The sequence below is a fragment of the Coturnix japonica genome, chromosome Z (genome assembly GCF_054131305.1).
Source record: "Coturnix japonica strain WE chromosome Z, WE-NBRP24, whole genome shotgun sequence".
NCBI lineage: Eukaryota > Metazoa > Chordata > Aves > Galliformes > Phasianidae > Coturnix > Coturnix japonica.
In genome coordinates, this window is record NC_140702.1 from 8,210,876 (window position 1) to 8,238,701 (window position 27,826).

At 36.2% G+C, this 27,826-nt stretch overlaps 1 protein-coding gene across 2 annotated transcripts in view; it reads left to right on the forward strand.

Moving 5' to 3' along the window:
- HSD17B4 (hydroxysteroid 17-beta dehydrogenase 4) overlaps nt 1–27,826 on the forward strand; it is a 51,674-nt gene that overhangs the window by 21,971 nt on the left and 1,877 nt on the right. For both annotated transcript variants that reach the window (XM_015849993.3, XM_015849994.3), the window contains exons 16-22: nt 452–555; nt 3,392–3,457; nt 12,250–12,319; nt 14,728–14,834; nt 15,158–15,244; nt 17,709–17,786; nt 19,701–19,839. In XM_015849993.3, the coding sequence (XP_015705479.1) occupies nt 452–555; nt 3,392–3,457; nt 12,250–12,319; nt 14,728–14,834; nt 15,158–15,244; nt 17,709–17,786; nt 19,701–19,839 (651 nt within the window). The remainder of the gene's footprint in view (nt 1–451; nt 556–3,391; nt 3,458–12,249; nt 12,320–14,727; nt 14,835–15,157; nt 15,245–17,708; nt 17,787–19,700; nt 19,840–27,826) is intronic.

Sequence of the window (27,826 nt, forward strand, 5' to 3'; positions counted from 1 at the left end):
TGTAGATTGGTATTACATTATTGTGTGAGTTGCTAGCATACTTTTCACGCTAGGGATTCTTAATAGCTTTTAATAACTCATATTTTATACCTTAAGACTATCCTATTAAGTAAATTGCTAATGCAGTGTGAGATGCTGAAATAAATACTAATTGCAGTGAGGCGTTTTTAACACCTTAAATGTCATCAGCATTTTGATAGTTCATTTTTAAATTTTAGTGCTTCCATATAGATAAAATTCAAGATAATATCAAAACAGCTGATCAGTTTTCACTAGCCAAGAAGTGATTCACAATAATGCAATATGAGAGTGTAACCACTGTATTTTATTTCCTTAACTTGTTTAACAGAGCTATGGCATATGTAAAGCTAAACTATTCTCTTGTACCAACACGTTAGTTATATGAAAAAAATGTACATTATACAGCCATTCTCTTTTCTTGTTTTTTCAGTGAATACCTATTGTGGAAAGGAACTAGTGTGCTACAACCAGTTCACTGTGTTTTTTGTTGGAGCTGGAGGATTTGGTGGAAAACGAACATCAGAAAAGGCCAAGGTAAGTTAAAGCAGATTCATATTAAGAAAAAAAAATTAATAATTCTGTCATTCTCAAGAAAATACTTGCTATTTCAACTAGGAAGGGATAGTGCAGAATAGAATAGCTCAATTGGAAGATACCTTAGAGATCACATCCCGCTGCTTGAGCTCTGCAGGCCTAACTAAGTTGAAGTGTATTATTCAACACATTATTCAAATACCTCTTGAACACTGGCAGGCATGAGGCACCAGCTGCCCCTCTGGGAAGCCTGTCCTAGTGTTAAACCACCCTCACAGTGAAACGAAGGCAGTAAGAACCTGTGAAAAAGGTACTGTTCAGAACCTGGACAGTCAATGCATATATTCTTACAATTAGAGAGCAAAGTGAACCTCAGTATGGTACTGGTTAGATATTCCTACAATAAAATATTTGAAATTACAAATACAAAATGTATTAAGTGAGTACAGGACGGCAATTCTCTTTTTTTTAAATTTAAAATGTAAATTTTTTAGAATCAGAAGTAAGTTGCATTGCTGTAGTAGTAAGTAAATGAAAAAGCAAAAATAGAAGTTTTGGGAACTGGTATTTCCATATTCTGTGCTGCTCTAAATTTGTGAGGGGCTGTTTGCTTCTCTGTGTCTAACTAATTCTATGGTATGTTAATAGCAAGTATTACACGAACATTTTGTTGTGTAATTAATAAGGATACCATTTCATGTTGACAGTATTTATAATAACTTGCAGTCACTTATGGGCTTGGCATTAGAAAATAATGTCTTTCAATGAAACTGAAATTAATATGAAATTTATAACATGGACAGGAGGCTCCTCAAATGGATTCATATTAGGTCTTTTAGAAGAGGATCTATTGAAGTTGGCAGTCTAGCAGGCTGTAACCTGAAGTATCTAGATTTGATCCAACTATCCATTCTATCCAACTGCCCTTCTGCTGCCATCTGGCACACAGGAATAACAGCACAGAATATTGATTCAACCTCTACTGCAGTACCATCAACATCCACCTCTAATGTTGAGGGCTGACATAATAAAATAGGAGACATTACAATCAGAGCAGCCCTCATATTTAATTACTGTCAATGACACTCAGTAAACAGACTGAGAAAAAAATGTATGTTTCGTCACAAAAGTTAGCCTCGATAGTCTTCTCAATTTACTTTTGATCTCAGCAACTTTTTAAAACCTCTGAGATCTGAACAAGAGCAGTAAAGTGTCTTTTATTTGTAAAAGTAGAATTTCGGAGTTTTACCTCTCACGCATAACTTAAGATCATAATTTTTTGGCTGTTCTTGTTTTAGCATGAGCAGCGATGTCAGTGACAAGAAGGAAGTTGAGACTTTGCCTGGAGGCCTGCTGCTGAGCTGTAGGGATTATGCCATCTAGATACATAACAATCTTTTTTCTGTGTGTGATTTTAACCCTGTACCAATTTTGCTGTACTGACCCCACTTCAATTTCTGTCTCAAGTTTATAACATCGATTTGGAATCCATAGTGCCATGTTTCATCAGTTTACCACTGCAGTGTATTATTTTCCTCCACTTCAGAAATTCTTTTTATTTTATTTGGGAGGGGCAAGGTAGTTGAGGGGGCTGTTTACATTTGAAAATAACTGATCTCTAGTGGCAATATTATGTTTATATATACAGAGGGTGCTTATGTTTCGTTTAGTATATATTTTTTTCATATGTTAAGTTTGTGCTAGTAGTTGATCACATTTTAATGCTTCAATACATGGCTTTGGAAAAAAGCTTGCTAAAATGCTGAGTATTGGGTCTCAACTTGCAGTATCTTCAAGAAAACTCTAGGTGTAGCTCTTCATAAATCTGTGTCCATATGAGAGAGTTTTGGAAAACCTAAGAGCACAGAAACATTTTTATTTCTCACTTCTGCTGTTGTGATCCTCCTGCATTCTGGGGGAGAGTTAGCAAGTGATGAATGTCACATGAACACACAGTGTGCATGTCCAAATGCATGCAGTAACTGCTCGGATTTCTGATGTATAACTTCTCTTTCCTTTATTGCTATGTGGAAGGGTAGTGCCAGCTCTGACAGCATGTTGTTACTGTGAATTAGAGCCTTGAGGCGCTACAGTAATAAGTCAGTTCAACATGGGCTATTGTAAGCTCAGCATTTTCACTGATTCACACCTTTTTTGTACATTTGTAGTACAGTAGCAAATGTTCTTTGTTTGTTTGTTTGTTTGTTTTTCTTTTTTTAATTTTTGGGTTTTTTTGTTTGGTTGGTTTTTTTGGTTTTTTTGGTTTTTTTTTTTTAATATTTTTTACATAAACCTGTATCAGTCATAGAGAATTTTTGTAACTCTATACCAGTATGCAGTATTCTATTGCTTAGAATGCTGTGTGGTTTCATGTCCAGCATGTATTTGTAAAGACAGAAGGAAATAGCTACTGAAAGACTGAAAGCAACGTAGTTTGTAAGCGAGGGAGTCAATTTTTTGTATTGGATATAATTTTAAAAGCTTCGCTTTCATATCTACATTCCAAAATACTCCTGTTGCATGAGACAGCTCGTTTTTAATGTAATTTTTGTTTGATCTTTTTGAATAGTTTGGAGACAATGTAATACTGATTGTAATAATTGATTGGCTTAGCGTTAATTAGGCAAATCTGGTGCCTTATGTTCACTGTCATTGCAAAGGCTGGTTTTTAAACTTATTTTTCTAATGTTAATATTTTCCTCCTTGTTGTCCTTGAAGAAAGGTTGGGAGAAACCCTAACAGCTTTGTAAATGCTATTTTGTCTCCACATTTTTAACTGTAATTCTGCTAAAAGACTTCTTGTGATGAAATATTGATCTGACAACTTTTGCTTTAGGTAACAGTCAATCCACCCAAGAGACCTCCAGATGCTGTACTTTCTGATGTCACAACAGCTGATCAGGTAGAGTGGTACATGCTTCAAAATGTTTATTTTACTTGGAGAAACTAGTCTTGCACAATACTAATAGCTCCAGTTTTCTGTTATACCTCCGGTATTTGTATATCCTTGTACTCCATGTATAATTTGAAGGTAAACTTTTTGCTACATTAAGAAAGAATAGTGTATTCAGTGTTGTAAAACGTTTTTTTCACAAGATGGTGACACTTTTATTATGCTTTTTATTACAAAATTCTACATAGAGTAAATTAACATAGTGAACCCGTGTTGTAGGGGAAAAAAAAAAAAGGATGTTTGTGTTTTAAAAGCTATTCAGTCCTGACAGGAGGCTATACCTTTTGGTCATCAGCTGAGCTGTGGTAACCATGATGCCTGCTCGGCTCTAGTTATGTACACAGTAATTCAACTGAAGTCTCATTCAGCTGATTTATGTTCTTGAAGTCCTAGTTACTCCTGTCACTTAAACAAGACAGACATTAGGTCAGCATTCCTGTTTCTGTCACATATTTACTTGCTGCATCGCAAAAGACACAGTGTCACTCTAAAGGACACAGACATCCAGTTCTGATTAGACTTTATCAAAAGCACGTAAGCACATCAAGAGAAAGGGGAAAATGAGAAAATATTTTACTCTGGAGAGGTGGAGAAATGATGCTGTCTAGCAACTGACACTTTATTAGAGATAAAGTAAGACACAGCAATTTTAATGGCCGAGTTGTTAAGGCATTTTGTTCCAATGCTGAAAACCAGGTTCAGATTCTTCTCTTTGTGATAGTTTCAGGATTAATTCCAGATTCATCAACTTTCAGAAGGCGTTTGTGACCCCTCATTCCTAGTTTAGTTTCTGAGCCTTAATTTCAAGCTAGAATCTGTTTAGAATTGTTGCACTGTGCATTCTATGATGTAGGAATTTTGAAACTTTGCTACTGCAAAATAGGTTGTCAGCAATAAAGGAGGTAGCTCAGAATAGCCAACACACTGTTTTTTTCATTATCTGCTCTGACAGGTAAGTATACAGTGATAATTCATCTCATATTAGATCTTGCAGGGCCAAAGGCACTGGATTTTCAACATTATAGAAGGCTTATCTGTCAAATTATTCAGTAGTACCTATGTTCAAGTCATGATACCAGCGTGTAGGATGGAGAATATGCAGATTGCAGGAACTATATGGGGGAAAAGTACTGGATTTTAAGTGTTGGACAACTTGAGGAAACATTATCAAAATTTTACATTCCTGTGTCTGTGGAATGATATGTAACTGCCTAAAATCCTTCTTCTAAATAGAAACTGGCATGCAAATTACATTAACATTTCTGTTATGGTATAAATGGAATTTATTTCTTCTTTGTGTTTAAATGCCTAAGGTGTTGGCAAAAATTACCATTGCCTTTCAGTCATCAAAACAGTTTAAGAGATTGAGGAGACAGAGTCTGTTTGTTAACATGAGCTGTATTAGTTTCCAAAGATTGTTATGACATTCAGCAGGCTGTTTTTGTGTCACCACATTTAACTTAAGAAAAATAGAGTTTTGTCCCCTTTCACTTCTCACAGTCCCATCATATAGTAAACTTCCAGATACCTGGATCATCAAACATCTTTTAAAAACATTTACAGTGACTCCTTTCTTTCATTGAATTCAATGACTCTGGTTGTTGTAGAAACTACATTTAATTTTAAATTAACTGCTTGCTGTTACCTGTGTGTTGGCATTTCCCTAGCTTCACTGTGCACTGCACGTTACAGCTGTATGTGCGCTCTGTGGATACAAGAAGGCTGCTGAAAACCCTGCGTAAAGTTGGAGTGTGAGAGGAAGGGTACTTTTTAATGTTTATAGACAGGAAAAGTGCTTTGTAGGGAAGAACATACTGGGAACATAGGCACAACAGCTGTTTTTAGCCCTTCGCTGTGTATGTTGCACAATGGAGGGTACAGCCACATACAGTTCCTTGAAATATGATTGTTTCTTTTGTCAGTGGTTACTGACATAAGTACTGATCAGAGCAAACTGATCCCTTTGGTTAGTGGTAGCAAACACTAATTTGATAGTATAGTAAGGTACTATAATAAGTCTTTACCCTGCAAAAAATTTGAGCCTGATCTGCAGAAGTTATTTAAAGATCAGCTGGTGCTTTTGAATGTGTGACCTGTAGTACCACATTGTAAGCTCCTGGAAGATGAAAAGTAGTTAAGTATCTGGGCTTCTAAAGCTGTTTAAGGATTAAAAATTTTATCCTGCTGAAGTACATAAAATGTTTTCTCTGTAAAAAACGAGTGACGTTTGTCCCATGTTGCAGAGATACGTTTGTGCTGTGGAATTTTCTAACTTGTTTTCTGTAACCAGAGCCATGCTTTACTGGGCATACTTCCATAAATCTTTTGAGTAAAAATAGAGCTTTTGACAGAAGAACACAAAGTCTATAGAATGCTTAACTATTAGCCATTTAACAAGAAATGATTCATACAGTTTCAACCAATTAGGGAAAGTATAACACAGTTCCAGATCTTCAGTATCACCAAACTACTCTTTTTTTGCCAGCTTCCAAACCAGAGACTTATGCTTCTAACCCAAATAAATTTTGGTAAATGATTCCTCATGCAGTTTAGATGCACTTAAATCTTAGACACTTGCATCTCCAGAGAGTTATCGTCAACTTTCCAAATGCGTTGGTTTCTTTGGAATTCTTTAGTGGTTGGTGACCCGGCACATAGCAGGGGGGTTGAAACTAAATGATCATTGTGGTCCTTTCAACTCAGGCCATGATCCTGTGAATTCATTTTGTGATGACAAACACAAAATAAGCTGTAGTGTATTTGAAGTTCCTGGTGTCCAAGTGATGCAGGCCACTTTTGAGGAAAGAAAAAGGTATAAGGTCTTGAGTTTGGAGCTTTCAGTTTTTCTTTTGTTTGCTTGTTTGGGAAAAAAATCTACAGTATTCTAATATTGTTCAGTGCAATCAGTTTCTTCTGTTATTTAACTGCTAGTTAGAACTGTTATCTAACTTCTGATATCAAAATGAATATTCAGCATATGCAGTATTGCTACAGTAAGTACTCAGTATACCATAAAGTTAGGTTTTCCAAGAAGCAGTTTTGGTTACACTATTCTGTGTTCCTTTGCACTTTGTTGATAAGAAAAATGGAAGCTGTAAGAAGCTTGGAGAACTTACGGATTTTTGTTAATGTCAAGTTAGTTTGGTAAAATGTCTAGTATTTAAGGAATGCTTGTCAATTGAAAAATTACCTTCTCTTGTGTCAGTACCCTGTATTTCACTGGAGCATTCTCCCATTTTCAATTTTGAATCTTGAGTATTTGTTGCTACTTAAACTGATGAGAAACAGGCAAGGCAAAGAGGCAGACAAAACTGTTCAGATGGATTCTGAAGTGTCTTCGATCTCCTGTTATTTTGGAACAAACTGTATGTAGAGGCAACTGCGCCCCCAACATGCCTCTGCAAAAAACAGCATCATGTGGCTTGTCACACAAATTATACTCCTGGTACTACTGCTCCATGCAACGTAGCTGTGTCAGGCATGCGACACTTCTGGTATGGGGCTAAAAAAAATTAGCCATCCTTTTGGGTAGATCTGCTTTCAAGACTTTTTGAAATTCCTTGCCTGTGAATTTTGTGTTTCATGATGCAGTTTTTAATCAAATGTTACACTGGAGATCCAGAATTGGTTTGTGCTGCTGACAGTTCTGACTTTTTCTGCTGTCTTTCCGTTTTCTTTCTGTAAGTTGAAGATGTTTATAAATGCACAAGGCACTTTAATTCTACAGAGTGTGTTTAAAGAAGTGATGTACGGTGTGTGGTGCTCTTCAAGACAGTGATACAAAGCAGCATAGAAAAACCAGCTTTAGGAAATGTAATGATTTTGTATTTATTCAGGAATTTTCAGAAAGATTCAGTAAATCCACACTTGAACTAATCTGATTGTATTTAAAGCACACAAACTGCATAAAGCCACCTATGGATCAAATATTGACTAACAGGATGTGAATAAATTGTTCCCGTTAGTCTTTTTCTGAAATGCAGAAGCTTTTCTTCTCAAAGAAATAGAATTGGTACCTGTGGTATTTCGGGTAGTGTTGTCATCACCTGTGAATATGACTTCAGGTGTCTCCCCTCTGTCCTGGTTTCAGCTGAGACAGAGCTGATTTTCTTCATGTTGTCTGATATGATGCTGCAATTTGGCTTTAGGTGAAGAACAGGGTTGATAATGCTCTGATGTTTCGGTTGCTGCTGAGCAGTACTGCACAGAGCCAGGGGTGTTTCTGTTTCTTTGCTTCTCATGCTGTCCTGCCAGTAGGGTGGGCACAAGATGCTGAGAGGGGACAGAATGAGGACAGCTGACCTAAACAGGCTGAGGAGATGTTCCTTACTTTATGACAGGTGATAAAACTGTAAAACTGCAGAGAGTTGGCAAGGGGAGGAAGCAATGCACAAGGACAGGCTAGGCATCACTCAGTAGGTGGTAAGAAATTGCATTATGCATTGTTTGGCAAATGTTTATAAGGCTGTGTGTATACATGTATATTAATTTTTCCATGTGTGTGTATATATATATGTATATAAACATATTTACTTATATTTCTTTCAGTATAAGAGTTTTACTTTGGTTTTTTTTTTTGGTTGGTACTCACCTACCAAAATACTCACCTGGAAAATAATCATTTATACAACACATTTCATATCTGTTTTCGTTTTAAGCCTAGTATTAGAAAACACAGATGTAGGCAGAATATGTAATTTTCTCATTGTGACAGCGTGCACAGACATTAGTTATTTCCAGCTTTTACCTATTTCTCTGGAGAGATTTTATTCTTATTTTTAACAGCTTAGAATAAAAAAAAAAAGAGAGAGAGAGAGAGAGAAAAGAAAAACAGAGGGATGGGACTGTTTTGAATTAAGGTTGTTTTTTGAATGAATGCAGCACACTCCTTTGAGAGAGATTATGATGAAAACATGTTCATGCAGATGGGGAAAATGTGGTTACAGGACAAATGTTTCTTTATGTCCTGCTCTGTAAAGATTGTGGCACAGCACTGCCTGAAAACATGTAAATTTAAATTAACTTCAGAATATAGTGCCAGAGAGCCTCCTGAGAGCCTCAGGTAATTTTTTGCTATTTGTAGCATAAATAATTTGTTTCATAATGAAAAGAACAAAGTTCTGCAGTAGGTTCACAGATACTGAGAGCATGTCTGACGAAATGTGCTCATCAACTAAGGATGATACATGCAGAACAGAGGAATGTGAAGCCATAGCAAAGTAAATGTTATCTTAATCGGTCTAGAGGTTTCATGATTGTGTAGATAGTGAATGGTTGTATTTGGAGTTTATTACATATTATGGTGCCTGCTGCATTCTTCGAAGCCTGTGCTAGAGAATTGCTGAGCTTATGTTGTCCAAAGAAAACTTAATTGCGAGCTGAAAACAGTCTAGGAAACTTCAATTGTTTTTCTTAGTTAGTTTTGTTATTAAATAGAACTGTATATGAACCAGGTTTCTGCAAAACATATTCAAGCATTGGAAGCCATTATGAACAACTAATAGTTTCTGTTACATTTTATGCACAGACCTACTTTGGCGAGAAAAATGGTTACTGGAAGGAAAAAACACTTTAACTTTTCTGTGTGTTGTTCTTTACTCGTTGCTCCTTCTCAATATCTGTGCTTAGGCTTAAAGAGATAGTTAAAAAGAAATTACAGCAAGTAGAGATCTCAAGAAGTTGAAGTGTAGTTGCTTGTATAGTGAGTTATTTTGATCCCTTTGAGCATCAGCACTGACAATCTACCTGGAAGCATTCATTGTTATCCATGTAAGTTAGAGCTTGTTGAAATGTAGATGAGATTTGTGGCTGTTATTCTTCTTTCTGAGATAGCTTAGCTTTAATAAGTTGGCTGAGATAGTTGCTTTAAAAAGTTGTTCAGTAAAGTTTACACACGTGCACATAAACAAACATACATATAAACAAAAGTACTTGAAAGCGTAAGCTGTCAGGCAGAGCTCTTTCTGACAAGTTAGAAGGCAAAATATATGGAGAGTTGGCTTCATTTTTTGTTAGCTTTACCACTGACCTTTATTGCAGTCCACAGGCAAGACTGAAATGTTGGCACAGACACTTTGAATATCGCCTTTTCTTTTGTGGTCTGGCAGAACTCCTAAATTGTTAGGAAATTAGACTTGACAGTTTGTGTTATTAATTGGAGAACAATCTAACCATATTATGACTGACTTCAATCTAATGCCTCGCATCAATTGGCTCTTGTCATCCTTCAAGAATGCATTGCTCTGTTTTCTTTTGTTCTATCGCTTAAGATTTCAGGAAATGTTGCTGTAGGAGTATAGAAAATAGGGCCAACAAGGCTTTACAACAATTCTGTTCCAGTGTGATGTGTACTTCATATAATTTTATATAATTAAGTAATGCTGAAGAATGCAGTAAATGAAAAAAGTTTGTTGGCAGACCTAAGGTGACTGCGCTGTATTTGAATAGTCTGCTCTGTAACTGTGTTACTTGTTCCAAGCAAGGTGTTTCCTGACAGTGACCAGGGCCACTTCCAGCTGTCAAAGATAGAAAAGCCCAAGTATTTTCTATATTAGTGTGCCAGGTTTTTAGTAAAATACACTGATTGCATTTAATTCTCTGAACCAAATTATTTCCTAGACATTACATTTATTTTGTTAGTGAAGTGATATTTTTCACCATAGTTATTTTGAAAGGCATTTTGTATAAGTATTGTCTCCCAAGCACTGCTTATCATCACCCTAAGTAAATGAGTGGTGTATTTTACAAGTTCAGTAAGAAGCAGCTGCATATAGATTTAACTTGAAATTTGGTCTCTTATGTAAATAGAATTCTCCGCTACTATAACTGTTATTTAGTATCAATTAGTATTAATTGCAATGGCTCCTTTTGTGGAAAACGTTTTTAAAAAAGTCTTTTGACAACATTTTATTTACTTTAATGTAATAATTTTGTGCTATTCACATCTTTAATTTTGTGCTCCTAAAGAGTGGTGATTTTTACATTTTTTATTCCCTTGAAAGAACTTCATGAAGGATGATAGTCTACTTTGTTTAATTGTGTTGACAGCATTAAAACTGATATCCTGTATGGTTTTTTTTTTAATGAAACCAAGGTTCTGCTTCCCACCAAAACTAACTTCAATATTTGTGTGTCACAAAGACCATAGATAGGTCTTAGCAAAGAAGTTAATGGTACCTCAGAGCTGCTATTCACTCTAGTTTTTGACAGTGAAAACAAAATTGAACTGCTTCTCAGCAGAAGAGTGAGGACAAGTGAAGATGCATCAAATCAGAGGAGCAGGATGTGTTCTCTAAACCAATGCTGTTTCTGTGTGCACGAGTGGGGAGTACAGTGCCACACTTAGTTCCCTTTGTTTTCCTTCATTTTCTGTGAGAACTGGGATAAGACAGAATGCTGGTAAGCTCTGTGATGCAGTTAACATGCTGGAGAGAAGGGATGTCATCCAGAGGGACCTTGGCAGAGGGACCTTTAGAGATGGGGCTGTGTGAACCACCAGTGTTGGTGTGGGAGAGAGATTAAATTTAGATTAGACATTAGGAATAAATTCTTAACTCAGAGAGGGGTGAGACGCCAGAAAAAATTTGCCCAGGGAAACTGGATGCTCCATTCCTGGAGCCATTCAAGGCCAGGCTGGATGTTACTTTGGGCAGCCTAACCTAGTGGAAGGTGTTCCTGCCCATTGTAGGGGGTTTGTAACTAGATGTCTTTCAGATCCCTTTCAACACAATTTTATAATTGTAGTGCTGCGTGAAGGGAGGAGATGCTTTCCACAGATAGTGTTAATTAGCCCCTTCCCAATTGTGTCTTCTCACTGTTCATTCCATCTGCCTTCTCTGTGGCAATGAAAATATTTACATTAATCTCCATTTTATCCTGTGCTTCCCTGTTGGCCCCTCAACCAGCACTGTGTATTTCACAGCACACTCCCTGGAGACCCCCTCTGGAATGTCATCTGTGACATCAGATCCATTGACAATAAATTCCTTCTTTCAGCTTGATTGGATTGGGCTTGTAGGTTGCTAGCTGTAGTGTCACCACACCGAAAGGTACTTAACATTTCTCAGGGTTTATTCACATTCATAGTACATACAATATATTTGTATTTCTTATCTAGTGAAGGAAAATATTTAACGTGAAGTAAAAGTCATCTAGAAAACCTGGCCTGTCACTTTGGGGGCTTTTGTTTGTTTATTATTGAGATCAGCCCTGCTGGAATTTGCTGAGAGGACACTGTCACAGTTACTCTTGTTACTCTTAAAAAGCACGGGATGTTTCTGACCTCTGTAAGATGCAACACATATTGAAGGAGCATGGTAGAATTTTTTCTTGTTTACTTTGAAAGTTTTTGTATGTTGTTTTTTTTAAGCAAATGAGTCTGTCATGCAAGAAGACTCTTTAAAATTTCACTTCAAACAAATGAACCTATTGATAAATTCTATGAAATTTATTACTTCCTTGCTGTAAAGTTTTATTTAATCTGGATCTGCTTGTTACCAGCATATGTTTCTACCACAGTTCATTATTTTATCATGTACCAAGGCACCTCACATTTTGTTAGTTTATTCTGGACATTGGCTGCCTGTCTATACAAAAACATAACTTTTATTTGGTTGATTGTAGAGTTTATTATCTAAGAGCTAGTAAACTAAATTTAGAGTAGTTTGATAATCTATGGTTTTAAGTAATTTTGCTGGTTTCTACAAGCCCAGCTAACCTCCCATTTTTCTTTGCTTCTGAAGGCTGCCTTGTATCGACTTAGTGGGGATTGGAATCCTTTGCATCTAGACCCAACTTTTGCTGCACTGGGAGGTGAGTTGAGGGATTTGTATTTGTATGTGGATAAAGGATGATGCAAATGTTCTATTTTCTTCATTTTATCAATAAAGTATCTAAGAGGCTAGGAAAAGCAGTGCTTTTTCATAGTTGTCCTTACAGTCACCTTTAGATGTCTTCAAAGTTTTGTGTGATGCCTCACTTAGAAGCATTGCTTCATGTAGCTGGGAATGCTTAGAATAATGCTCAGATTCTTATCTACAGTGGGAGCCCATCTTTTGTCCTATTTTCCTGCTGGAGTTTGTGCGTTTCCACCTTCCCATCTGTTCAATCTCTGTTTTTACAAGCAGAAATAATTCAATTAACTATCAAAAGCTTTGGAGGAAATTATGTAAACTGTTTGATAGATCATTCTTTCCATCTAAGTGATTTTGAGATTGTGTTAGCGTTGGTGTAGCATTTTCTGCTTTTGAGTAGTCTTCTCAACTCCAGTAATTGACATAAGGGCAGGATAGAATGGATAGCAGGTTTTCCTTGTAAGGTTGTATACCTAGACCTCTCGGTAATTAGGTAGGCTGGCCATTGATAAAATGCTGCATTAAAGAAGTCCTTCCAGAAGGAGTAAAATTCTTCAACATACTGAGAGCACTGGTACTTACAGTGAAAAACAAAATTTAATCTGTATGTGAATCTGTCTGAATACTTACAAACAGTGCTGGATTTTACAACTGTGTCAGTTTCCTACTCAAATATCTATACTATATTGATGTTTAAAAGAAAAAGAAAATTACTGAGGAGATCTTTCAGTTCTATTCTAGTTATAATGAAACTTTTTTCTTAAGATGCATTTAAACTCCTGTCTTTTAAATTGACTACCTCTTATCTGTGCGCACTAGAAGGAAGCATAAAGCTTAATGCATTGAGGTGTTTCCAAGATTACTGTTAAGCCTTCTTGCAGATAGATAATGTTTCAGAGAAGATATTGGAAGAAAACATGTTGATATCTTTGTGGTTTTATTCTTATAGCATGTAAATACTTCTAAGATATTAAAATGTGAAAACAGCCTTTATGTTCCTTTCATCTTAGTCTAGGTAGAAAGTCACTTAGTCACCTTAGGGGTTTTTCTTTGAGTGTGTATTTTTTTTACTTCTGTCATGTCTCTTACTAACCTAACCAGTCTTAATCTCTATTTGTCATTCTGACTCCTGGTAGACTTATTCTTCCTTTAGGCTCTGTCTTAGACTTCCTGTCTCTCACTGCATCAAGTGCTAGTGGCCTTTTTGTCTCAGTCTTGAAAGTGGTGTCTTTTATCCCTTCTGATTCTCCCCAGGCCAGTCTTTCTCCCGTCCCCAACCCTTACCCGACAGCCTCCCCACCTCCCCCCCCCCCCTCCCATCTCCATTTATACGCACACACACACATTATTATTTATTATCTCTTTTTTTCTTTGTTTTTCTCCTAGTTGTTGTCCCTTGAGACAACTTTTCATGATGTGTAGATGCTGTGAGGAGTTGTTCATAGAGCTCAGGAAAAACAGATTCTGACAGTTGAGAGTGGCAGATGAGTTCCAGGCAAAGCGTCTATTTTCAGAGCCAAGGCTGGACAGACCTGACTCAGATCCAGATCCATGTGCTGTTACAAGCATGATCAATTATTGTTCATATGCCCAGTGAGGTCAGAGCAACCTACTAAGGGATCAGAATGTACTCAGTGCAAGCTGTATTTTTAAAACTCAATCATTGTGCTTTAGCACATGTCAGACTGATTTTTAAAGGCTTATTTTGTCAGACTTGGTAGGACTGGAAAAAGATTAATTACTAAATAAAGTTTATCCTCTTCCATGGCCCAGCTTTTGCTGTAAAGGTCAGTGCTTCAAGGAAGCCTGAGCAAAATGTGAATGTGAACAAAACATTGTAACTTTTGATTTGTTCATTTTGTTCTGAATGCCTGAATCCTTTTGAGTGTTGTTTTTTTTTCCATTCTTAACAAGCTAAAGCTGTTACTGAATTGTGTTCTAAATATGAAGATGTTTGGCAACTATTAAAAGGAATTCAAAATATGAAGCATTTTGTGTGTGTGTGTCACCACCTTTCAGTTATTACTGTACCCCTTACTGTTAATGTGCAGACGTCCTTGTAATGATGTTTCAGGTGTGCCTTTTGCACATAATAACACAAATAATCTTATTTTCATTTTATCACCAGTTCAGACAGCAGCTCATTCTGTTTATGAGTTTTACATGGCATATTCAGTGTTGAAGTTTCAGTTCTCAGTGAACACATTCCTTTGCCTTGAGGTACTAATATCAGTAGGTACAGATGTTTTTTCAGTAAGATAATAATTATTACTGGAATAAAATACTCCAGCTAAAACAGAAATACTTTTAGTAAAGACATGCATACTCCTAATATTACAATCACTAAAACGTTAATTTTTGAAATAGGATTTCAGAAGCCGATACTTCACGGACTGTGCACCTTTGGGTTTGCTGCTAGAAACGTCTTAAAGGAGTTTGCAAACAATGATGTAACCAGATTCAAGGCAATCAAGGTCTGTAAGTTTCTTCTTAAACATTAATTTTCTTAACATTCTGATTTCAGTGCCAAGAGAATTCTTTAGGGTGCAAATAGGATTTTCATCGTCATGACTGCAGCAATTGCTCTTACTGTTGTATGCATTTTTATGCCTCTGTCTACTATGTTTCCTTAAATATTTATATGCTTTGCATAGCCTTTTGATTTTTTTTTTTCTTTTTTCTTTTTTTTTTTTTTTTCAGTTTAGTAGAACCTATTTTTCTTTTAACCTCTAAGGGACAGATTTGACAAAAATTTACTTCATTTTCTCTGATCTTTTATTTGTTTATTTATTTTCAGGTTCGCTTTGCAAAACCAGTCTTCCCAGGGCAGACTTTACAAACAGAAATGTGGAAGGAAGGAAATAGAATTCATTTTCAGACCAAGGTGAGAATGCAACCACTGTTGCTGACTTGAATGAAAAAGTGTGGCTTGTGTAAAAGTTTGTTGTTATGACAGTAAGTGGTTGATGTAGCTCACTGAATGCACCATTGAAGAAGATTCAGGGAAGAAATGAAGTGAAAGGAATTAAATATTCTGTCTTAGTGTTTCACAAACATTACAGTAAGATAACAAAAACATTGTTAGAAGAACTTATATGCTCCCTGTTTTAACTAGTACTAGGACTTATTTCATTGTTTTCTGCTTTGTCCGCTATGGAAAAAGCAAAAAACACGCTCATTCTTAAGTCAGTATCCTTTGCATTTTGCAGAAAATCTTAGCCATGTTCATGTGTCTTTTTCTTGAACGTTTGTTTAGCTTGCTGAAATGAACTCCTGGCAGTCAGCAAATGAAGGTGAACTTCAAAAAAGTGCAATTAAATTGAGTTAAACTTTATCTGCATCTGTGCAGAAGAGCTTACTTGGCAATTGAAGTTTCATAGCAGTCAGACATAATAACTGCAATGAAACAGATCTTACTCTTCTATAAATTGACTTTTTGTATTACTCAGATTTCTTTGGATTTGGTGTTAGCATTTTATGTGAGTACCCTGTAGTGGTGGAAAATTTCAGTGTCAGCAAAAATACTGTGTGTGGAGGTGAAAAGTAAATTCTCATTGTTTCTGTTGTAGAGTCCTGTGCCACTGGTATTTCTGTTAAATCATGAATTGCTGCTGTTATTTGTCAGCATGCATTAGCTTGCACAGATATAGTGTACATTGTTTTGTGTGGCCAAAGTTTTGCTACCCATGTCTCTATAAATCTGCAGCCAAACTGTTAATCAGTGTGTACAGCAGCAGTGATAGAAGCAGGTAAGGATTGGGCAGGAAAAAATCAAAGGAAGAGGATCATTATAAGGACACGGGATAGATAATGTGTCCTGCAGAACACAGATTTGCAGAATACATGTTGACTAGTGAAGGTAAATTTTGTTTGCAGACCTGGTAAGTGTTGGTAGCTGTGTAATCTCTTGATATGGACAGTGTTAAGGATGCTAGAAACAAACTATGTCAGGCTACTAGTAGTCAATCAACAAGACAGTTTAATGCCTCAAATGAGCTCTGGAGCTACTTCACAGCTACAGTACTACAGACATGGAGATGTGTACCAATCTTTAAAAGTTAGTGTTGCTCAGCCCTGTGAGGACTTCTAGATCTTTTTGAGGTTTGTGTGTACAGTCTAAACTAACATTGTTCATGGTATACTTTCCAGCCCTTTGAAAGCTTGTATATAGAATGTGATCCTTCATTGTGTTCAAAGGCTGGATTTTCTGTTGTGCTTGGTTTAGCGTTAGCGTTATATACAGAGTTCTGGGGGATGTTGATACCAATTATTTTTTTAGTAAGCTGCAGTGTGGAATAACATAACATAGTTTAAAGGCAGAGTATTAGTGTTTACCATGATTACAGAAAACATGTTGCTTCAACAGTTGCTTGTTCAAAGCAATTATTACTTTTTGTAATTCAGAGTAGTCTAAAATCAAGTCGTATCATCTGTGTACATGTAAGTACACTCAAGATAAATCAAACTGAAAACACACATTTAATTGTGATGCAGTACTTTAAATTCATTTTCAGCACTGCCTGCAGTTGCAGTGATGGTGGTGGCAAGATGTTAGGAATGACTTGAATAATCTTTAGTGTGCATTCTTTCTATCTTAAATTCACCTGTGAAATCATCTAGACTATGGTTTTGCCTGGACTTTTCAATTTATCGTATAACTCTGTATGTACTGTCAGTGAATCATTTTGCTGCTGCCTTTTTTTCACTGTCAGGAAGTCAGTACGGTTTGTGTGTCAGTCCTCATTAAAGAAACAATGCCGAAATGAAACTCAGTTTCATATCTGATGCATAACTATTTCAAAAAATAAAACAGAAAAGAATTCAGGTATTTTTTCCGCCCTCTTTCTTCTTGCAATCTTTCTGATCTAAAGGTGTTTAAAAAATTGTTTCTAGTGTAAGATGCCTAAAGATACTGGGAGCTACCTCACTAAAATCATCCTGGAGCAATGTATTTTTCTCAGAGCTATTTAGGAAGTAATATTAACAGTTATTTGTGTCAGAGATGATAATTTTTCAGTTACATAATGGTTTTTTTGATCACTTTGTAAATAGAAAACTATCATTAGCTTTTGATTTAAGTTGTCAGGAATCAGTTAATTGTTTCATTTGCAGAACTGTTTGCAAATGGTATAAAACTAATTGGCTTTAAAGCTAGACTTTTTGTTTTTCTTCTCACTGAAACCTTTATTTATTTATTTATTTTTCTGTTTTCTTAACCTCTGGGCTTAAAATGTAAATGAAAGCTTATGCTGTTTTTGTTTATTTATCTATTTATTTATTTATTTATTTATTTATTTATTTATTTCTCATGCACTATGTCTTCAATGTAATTTCTTTCACTTTCACAGGTCAAAGAGACTGGAGACATTGCTATTGCAGGGGGCTATGTGGATATAACCTTGGATAAGCCTTCTTCCCTGAAGCCTGTAAGCAAAAGAAGTGTTGACTTATAAAGGAGCATAATGGGGCTGTATTGTTGGGAGGAGCAGGAGAACAATAATAGAATCACTTGCCAGTCTTATCCACAAAGATTTCATGTGAATAAGACTTCAGAGAAGTGAGCACATGCTGTGGTTATTGTGTAGGGCTTGTGGATCTATTTTGAAGGAAACATGCTGAGAGAATCCACAGAATACCTAGTGGAGTTTGAAGTTCTTTATACCATTTGAGCTGTTAGTAGAAGCATTCCTCTGCGTGTTACAGAAAAAGAGAGAGATGCAGCATGCAGGGTCACACGTTAGGGAAGTACCTGTAAAACGAGCATGTTGATTTTCTTTTGCAGATGATAGATACTGAACTCATTATAAGCTTTAAAAATTAGTGACTTTTCTTTCCCTATGTTTGTAGAGTTATGGGGAGAGTGACAGGAAAGCACTAAAAGAAAAGAGCAAGTGAAAATGAAATAGCGTCCTCACAGAAAGAACAATTTTATCATTGAATTATCTTTTTGAAAGTAGGCTCTGAATGCTGTTTGTGAATATGACCTAACACACACTATGTAATTCACAGCATGTTTTCTCTCTGAAAAGGAAAGAGAGGGATAGAGAGAGAGATAGCTCAGACTTGAATGGGTATTGTTATATACCCAGGATACTGAACTTGCCACAAAAGACAAAATTGCGTGTACTGATGTCTTTCTGGGTAGTTAGTGTGGTCTTTGGAGAACTGGGTAGACAATACCTTGCCTTAATAAACCCTGATTTTTGTTCCATTGATTTTTGTGTGCCAAGAATGAGTCTTCAGTGCATTGACGTTTATGAAATATCGAGATAGAAACATTCATCTAAAGCTTGTGATACATTCTTGTAACCTGTGTCTTTACACTGGTTGTGTGCAGTCCTTTGATATTCTGAACTGTTGTCAAATCTACATTTGAGGTTCAAACATTGAAGGATTAGAACATGTCAGTGAAACATGGACAGCACAGGTTTTTTTTTCTTCAAGCTAACTTTGAGAAATTAAGTTACTTGGGCAGGAGTTTTCTGATTGAGTCATGCAGGGGAAACTCACCTGAGTGATTGTCAAATTGAAATGTCATCAGAAATCATATTGGATGATGTAAAATGTTTCTTAGTCATAATTGTGGTGATGAAGAGAGAGGCAGCATAAGCAGTACTGCATCCTTATATGCAGTATATGGGTAGGTACAGCAGAAAAAAATAAAGCTAGGATAACTTTTTTCTTCACTTCTCTTTGGATAAAAATATTTCTCAGGGGAGCTTCTTAAAGTAGAGCTTTTTATCAAGTACAAATATTAGTTGAGGTAAAACAATGAAAGGCTTGCACAACATCACATGTTTGGAAAAGTTAAAAATGTGAATGTAGCTGATCCCACTCTGAAATGGTCAACGTATTGTGACTGCACTGGGTTCTGACTGTGTTCATATTGCAGTCTCTGATAATCTATCGTGCCGTACTAAGGTAACATACTGGTGAAAACATTTGTTGTGTTTTGAAAATGAATATTCCATTCACTGTGGAAGAAGTGGCAATGGTTATCCTCTGAATGGAGTAAAGGGCAATTTGCAAGCTGTTTAAAAATTCCTAAGTGTAAAACATATCTTAAATTGTAGTGATAAATGACAAAACCTGTAAAAGCGAGATATGAACTAATTCTCCAGTAAGAGTCCATGAGTGTGTTTTGCTCGAGTATACTCTTTTATGCTGGCGATTGCTAGAAGTAATTATTTGTGGTGGAAAACATTTTGATTGCATTGGATAATTCTACAATAGAGACTCCTGGACACAATGCTTAAAGTAATAGTCATATTTTTTTTTTTTTTTTTTTTTTTAAAGAGCTTTCCTTTTTAAATCCTTCCTGCTCTCTTTTTCTTTTTAAGACTACAGGGCTGCAGAGTGACCTGGTGTTTGAAGAAATTGCCCGTCGCATCAAAGAGATTGGACATGAATTGGTAAGGAAAGTAAATGCTGTGTTCCAGTGGAACATCACTAAAGATGGAAAAACAGCAGTGCAGTGGAGTAAGTAGTAGCTCTTACATAATGTCTCAGTGCATTGTTTTTTTTTAAATGAAGTGAGAAGAATTATACTCATTTTAATTAAACTGATATTTTTAAAACAAGGATAAACTATTAGATGAATGCTTGCAGGACCTAAAAATCTGACTGCAAACTGAACACACAAGTGATGAAGAGATCAGATAAAGTTCCATACTGGCAGTTTCTTTTCAATTTCTAAGAATATGCTTCTGTAACTTGCCTACTTAGATGAAGACATAGGCACACTGTAGAACTTCAGGGCATTTGTACTTACATTTTCCAGAATAGGTCCTCACTGCACTTAGGCTAATTTAACCTTCTTCTAGGCATCCTGTGCTGAAATAACTAGTCTGCTGATAATGTACAAACTGACTAATCTGTATTGAGCAAGTATTTATTTCTTCAGCATTGTTCTTGTGCCTTCAGTAAAAATATCATCCAACTTATTTCCATGTGAAATTTCTGATGTGAAAGTGTAATGAATGTAAACATTGTTTGCCCATCCCTCAGGGAAGGACAGGATTGATGAACAACCTAAAGCTTGTAATGGCAGTGGGTGGGAGGGAAGGGTGTAATTTGCACTCAGTTTGTAATTCGCAGACCTTACTGTCTTCTTTGTGGAGAAATGCAAATCTTGGGGTCAAGCCTGTCCCTTGCACAGCTTGATTTCTGTTGGCTTCAAAGGTTGAATCCAGTCAGAACAGTTTTAGGAGGTACTCATGAGGTGGGCTTTTCTCCTTGTCAGGAGATAGTGATTCTTAAGGTCAAATCTGATCTTTTTTTCACTTTGTCCTATAAATTGTTGCTGAATTTTCTTTGTTATTATTATTATTTTTAATTTTATTTATTTATTTATTTTAAATTTTTGTTTGCTTTTTAAGAAGTGTTGAGTCTGTTTAATGTCATGTCCTCATGAAATGTTTACAGTGTTTACAGAGCAGTTTAGGACCTTACAATTTCACTTTCTCTTAATTCTAAGGATCTGGAAATTCTGGAAAGTGTCACCTGTAGAATGATCAACATAGTTTTGTATTACATTTTCTGCAGTTTTTAAGGAATGGGGAGGCATGCACTCTTGGATAGCAATTACTCAATTTACTGAATATACTTGTTTAGATTGTTAATGCTGAGTACCTATAAATCAAAATGAGAGAAAGGATGCTGCATAATTTAACTAAGATGTCTTGAAACTTATTACTATTCTTAATCATTCCTACCATTCCTCAGGACTTCTACTCTTAACACTTCTGTTAATTCAAATGATATTTAGAACTGGTTTATGAAGTCTTTTCTATGTTTCTGACTGAATTTTTAGAAAATACATTACCAATATACAGATTAGATTCCAAAACCCTAGTGGTTACTTACAGTGGTTACTTGTAGTTTGTTAATTGCATCGTTCTCATCTGTTGTTTCATCTGTAAGTAAAAGTAATACGTGCCAATTGTGTTTACAGTAATAAATAGGAAATAACATTGTCATTAACATAGTTTACTGTTGTTTCTAAATTTGCAATGGCTTTATTAAGTGGCTTAATATTATGTACAGAGAATGGATAAATTAATGGAAGAAGAATCTGGCAAAGAATAACGTGCAAAATCTCTGGTTAAGGAAGACTGTAAGCTACAAATTACTGAATGAAGAATAGACATGCTTGAAAGACTGAAGCTTGGGCAGTGGCCTTATCTGATTCATGAGATCATGTTTTATTATGGTGGAAATGGTTGGATATTTTTGCCTCTGTATATAGAGAGGGAGGATCTATCCTTGTTCTCTCTTTTGTTTGCTACTGAAGCAGTAGGAGGGAAGCTATGCATTCTTCCAATGAATGTTTCACTGCCTAAAAATAATTAAATGGATGTAACTTTTCTGTATCATCTTTTCTTTTGCTTGAGTGAAATCCTGGAAAATAAATAGGTATGGTATTGGAGAGAAACAAATTAACTGAGAATTAAAATTAATTTAGAATTTGTTTGATGTGAGTAAATATTGCATATTCCTTCAACATATGTTCAGAATTCTTATCACTGAAACAACTGGAATGTCAGGAGATTAATTTAGGAGAGGCTTTTGTTTTTCTCTGAGTTCTGAGTTTGTACTAACTGTTGTATTATACATCATCTTTCTATGACTACTTATGAGAGCCTCCCAGGACTGTACAAATAGTGCTTACGGCTCTCCTGTGCTACCTGCTGGGCTTCTTTCCTTTATTAAATTCATTACCTAGTTGTGCTGGCTTGTCTTCTGGTCTTTGGATTTGTCACTTTTCACAGCTTTGTGCTGTTGTGAAAACTGCAGCAACTGACAGTGCTAGAAACGATCTGGACACTGTAGCTCATTGCCGTCTCATTGATGATTGTAGCATCTCCTGCTAATGTCCTTGAGCTTTTTGAGATCTTGGAGGAAGGTGAGAGGGGAAGCAGATAAGAGAAAGCAAACAGTATCATGGTCTGCTGTGATTTTTTTCTCTCGTACAGGCAGTCATTCCAGTGTTTTCCAAACTTTCAAGGCTTCAGTGCTTTTCACTTTCTTTTTAAAATTATTTACCTTTTGATCTCTGTTTTGCACAGTAAGCCAAATATCTTATTATCTTGAATAGAATACATGAACACTTTTTACAGAGGCAACTCCTGATGATACTATTAATTTTAGTAATGGCATTTTTAATTTGCAATTATCTTTATTTTTATCTAAATTTCTATATATGGTATGAAACCATGGTTATAGAAATTCTGGTTTTGCACTCAAGATCTGAAAGTTTTGACAGCTCATTCACTGTCAGAAACGTGTTAAAATGTAGCTGTTGACAACTGATTTTAAGTAGAAGTTCCTTCTTATGGAAACAAATTGTTCTAATTTACATGGATGCTGAAAATGGAAAAAAAAAAAAATCAATATCCATTCTGTCAGTATTGAAACTGCAAGGAATAAGCTAAGAAGTGAAGGGTCATTTTTTAAAACAGAATTCTTGTTAGACACCCACTAGCTTTAACTGCAGCTTCTCCCATTACATTCAATACCTAAAGCATACTCTCTACTCTTCTGCATTTTTAATGCTGTACAATTGCTTCAGTAGTTTTCAGACATTGCCATCGAGATTTATTAGCTGATAGCTAATGAATCTCTAGAACATTGCTCAGAAGTTTAGAAGTTTCCTCTTCTGTTGCTTTGCATCATGCTGAGGGCATAAAATATTTCTCTTCTTTTCCAGTTCTTGAAAAAATAAAACTTTTATAGGAAAGTTTATGTGCATTTCATTGTCTCTAAAATTACCATGAAGCTGCTTAATAATTTAAGATGCAAAGTAACTCTGGGCAATGAACAGTGAATGACACTTTGTTCTGTTTGCTCTCAGGCTGAGGTTTATATTGCAGCTGCTTATCTTCTGCAAGGGAGAATTCGGGTGAGGGGGAAAAAAAAGGCGAAAGCCATGTAATAAATGTTATATTTTTCAATTCTTGGGCTACTTGCTGTTGAAAGCCATTGTATAGGGTTTTAATCTGGATAAATATCATTTTTGAGCTTTGAATTACTTCTCTGACGAGCATATCTTAAGGAGAATAATAATTTTGTGTATTTACTGTCATGTGGCATTTCCATATGTAATTAGAAACAAAAAAAAAAAAATCGTAGGTTGGCTACTGCTTCATGTGCTGGAGCTGCTTAATTTTGTTGTTTACTGGGTGAGCAATGCTGAAATTCTACGTATTTGAGAAGCTAGTTGATTTTGAAATGGGATTTCAGCTTTAAGTTTCATTTAAATTAAGTTCCTTCACAGAGTATTGAAGTAGTAGCATGCCTCTGTTTCAAACTTCTTTTTTTTATATGGAGCAAGTCAGCTGTGGGTAGGGGTAAAGCTGGGACATCCTGAAGCTACTCAGCTGTTTTTGGAAGCTGTGGAGGTGTGCTGGCAGGCTACCACACAGCTGAGGAAATACTTGGGTCACAGACACACCAGTATCCCATCATTATTAAGGTGACCACTGTAATGGCTATGCAACATAGAAGCTTTAATCTCAGAGACATGTATCCAGGAGATTTGTGTAGGAGACCTATGTAGAAGGCTTGTTTCAAGACCATTTCCTGCAGCAGACAGCTGTATTATTTGCCTTAGTCTCATAAAGGTATACTTTACAGGAAGGCATCGTCTTTGGTCTTAAATCACTTTGGAAAGAATTCTTCTGCTCTGAAGGTTGGAATCTGTTCTGGTATTCAGCTCATTTCTTTCATTGCTTATTTATATCCACTTTTCTGTGTGCTGGCACTGTAGTCTCAGGAGAAGATCCTTCATGTTTTCATGAAACTGGCAAGATTTTTTGTTACAGTGCTCTTCATTTGTGACTGCTGGTATTTACTTATTTCTATGTATATTTTTTCTTCTTTATTGAGTAACACTATTTAAGAGAATAAAATGGAAATGGAAATTATAGTTTTCGTATAGCTGGAATAGAACATAGCAGTAGGCTATCAATTTTAAAGTTTTCTAATAACTTTTAATTAACAATGATTTTAAGGATTTCATATGAATGTGTTCCATGGACATGCAGTATTTTAAGATGCTCTTGTGCCTTTGGAGCTTGCAGTTATTTACAGGAGTGATTTGATAAGGAATGCTGATGTGATTCAGATGTGAATTAGTAGAGAGAACAGCCCTGGCAACACAATGTATTATGTATTTTATTGTTCAGATATCTTAGAATTTGTCACAGTGGTTAAAACGTTTAATTCAAAATGTGTCTTCTAAACTTTACAATACTAAGACAAATCAACAAATATAATTGGGATATATCAAAGCTGCCTTTCTAGCTGGTGCTCAATAGAGTAAAGTGTGTCTTTTGTGTCTTAGGAGGTGTTAAATCACATTTTCACCATCTAGGTTCACTTTTAGAACAGGCTGGGATTAAGAACAACCAAGAAAAAAAATAATAAGTATAAAATGAAGCATTAAAAAAAGGGAATTATGCTTATTTATTTATATTTATTTGTATGTTTATTTATTTCTAAGGTGAAAAAGTAATTAAAAATAGTTGATTAGAAACTCTAAGCATCTAGTAAGAGCACATGTGCATTTTGTGAATTTATACCTTTGGGTTGCATGTGGCAAGGTTTTCTTAAGTAGGTGGCCCTCAGGGGTTGGCCGCTGTGAAAGGAGACCCAGGGCTAGCCACATGTTGGATACAGCCATCACAACTCCAAAACTGATCCACCTCAGGACAGAGCTCAGTCAGTAGTTTCTCTGTCACAGCACATTTGAGAAAGTGTGAAAAACACCACACAGCAGCTAAGAGTGAGAAGTGACAAAACTCTGAGAAGCATCCCTTGCAGGCACCAAGGTCAATGCAAAAAGAGGCCAGGAGGTGCTCCAGGCAGGGAACAGAAGTTCCCTTCAGCCCAGAAGAGGTCCATGCTGAAGCAGGCTGTCTCCTACAGCCCTTGGGCTCCACATGTAGCAGTCTGGCAGATCTCAACACATAGCCCTGGAGGTGCAGCAGTGGATGTGGCCTGAAGGAGGTGATGGCCCATGGAGCAGAGCCCATACAGGAGTAGGTTGTCCTGAGGGACCTATAGAGAAGAGTGAGGTGAGAGGAATAGCAGAGAAGAATGGCAGTGGGCTGAACACAGTCCCCATTTCTGTATTGAAGATGGGAAGATATTTTTAGTTGAGTCTCCATTTCTCACTAACCTGAAAACAAATGAAGTACATCTTCCCAAAGTCAAGTCTGTTTTCCCAAACATAGCATCTGTTGAGTGCTCTGTCACTGTCTAAACCCACAAGATTTTCCAGAGTACTTTCTCTTCCATCCTGGTGAGGAGCAGGAGTGAAGAGTGGCTTTGTGGCTCCTGGCAGCCATCTGAGGTTGAGCCAAGACAGAAGGATTTGCTCGTCAGCACAGTTTATATGGCTCAAACTGAGCTCAGTTAAGTGACAGTGTTATGGTTTATGGCTTAAAAGGACATTATACAGCTCACAAACAAAGGAGGTATGGAAAACCTGATGTGGCCCTAATGCCAAGCAAATGATCTTTGATCTGGCAAGAAGCAGAACTTGATGTTTTGTTTCACTAGCTGTGAATGGTTTTGGAGAGAAACAAGGAAGTCTAGAGTATTTCTTAGTTTTACTTGTATCTCGAATAGCTATATCTTAACTGCTGGTATGCTTTTGTTCTTTTACAAGGTTGTTTATCTGCTTTCGAGTAATTTCCCTTCTATTCTTACTGTGTCAAGTTAGTGATGTACATTAAACCTGTTTCTGAAACTACAACATGTTTTAGTAGTAAATAATCAAGTGAGTAATAATTGTGTAGTATGTAATTTCCCTCACAGAACATTACCACACACTTAATTCTCTTTCTAGTTTCATTTTAACTGGAAAAAAATATATATATATATATATATTTAGAACAAATTTCAGGAAATGAAAGATTTAACTGCTTCAGACAAACAGAGTTGGTGTAGTTAACCTTTCAGAAATACTATTCAGAAGAAGAAAAACAAAAGGTGAGCTGGTTTTTAGTCTCTGCTGTTAGGCAGTTGCCTTAAAATTTGGCAACTAAAAGAAGCTGTCTGACAATCCCTGTACCTGATTAGCGGTGTTATATCCTTCAGTAGTGATTATGTTTTGTACTTAAGAAAGAGGGGTGTCAGAAGGAAAATACATAAAGAGAAAGGCTGAGAATCTGCAAAATCTGAGAAAGAATTGGCAGAGCATAACCTGTCAAAATATTTTAAACAAGTGACACTATACCTGATAGTGTTAGACCTGTAATAGATTATTTTGGCAGGGCTTTTCATTTGGGAAAACAACACTCCAAATCTCCAGGCACCTTAGGAAATTTTTGGCTTTCCAGAAAAGAAGGACAGATGTTTGGCAAGGCTTGAAATGCTCTCTCCACCAAACAGAACAGGCTGTGTTTGCCTGTCAGGCAAAATAAGGAAAGTGCAAACATGTGTTGAACAACCATCACGTTTGGTTTCTCTGGCTAAAGGATACCATCTAAAAACCTCACAGCTTTACTGTTGACATTACAATTTTGGAATATTTGCAGTCATTAATAACTTGGGACTCTTAGATGTTTAAAAATGTTTTCTTATGTTTGTGCAGCAGTTTTAAAATGGCAGTCCTTCCTGTGAGCTCCCCTCCTCCTCAGGTGGATAGCCTGCTTTCTGGAGTTAACCCAAGGGCTGAAAGTTCATTGAGAACTTTCCTATTATGTTTTTTTCCTTTAAGAACTGTTTCAATACCAAACAATTGTCTGTTTTGGTTTAAACAGGCATTTTCCTGCCCGTTGTTATCAGTAGATTTACTTTCCTTTTATCCCCTAAAGTTCCAATCCAAATTGCTGTGATACCTGTGTTAAACCATGCTGATGACAGTGAAATTATTGAAAGCTGTGTGTGGAACTATTTAAAAATAAGATTTAAGTGCACGTGCTCCTTAATCATTCCCTATGCTAAAAGGAGCATGTTTTAAGGACAAGGACCAGTCTAATTTGAATATCAAAAGTTCAATCTAGCATGGTTATTTAAGCAGACGCTTGAAAAGTCTGAATGACAAGGTAGAGTCGTGCAATGCTGATGCATAAATTTTGCGTCCATAAAAATAAAAGGGCATGGTTTTTTAAGGTAATGTAGGTATTTTCTCCCTTTGATTACTTTAAAACTAGGTGCGGCGCGAATTGAGCAGCAGTTACATTTTATTGTGTCTCTTCTGGTCTGCACTCTAAAAACAAAACAAAACCCAAAGGATAAAACGTTCTTAATCTCCACTTGAGAAAAATGTTCAAATTTTGGACTTACCACAATTCAGTTACTTTTAACTGCAGGCATGCAGGATGCATACACTTGCACTATCTGAACATATCTGCTCAGGCAGCACAGGAATGGGTGTTTTTTTTTTTTCCTGACCTCTGTTATTTTCTTTCATTAAAGAAGAAGAATTAGAAAAACCTTCATTTTCTAAATAATGATT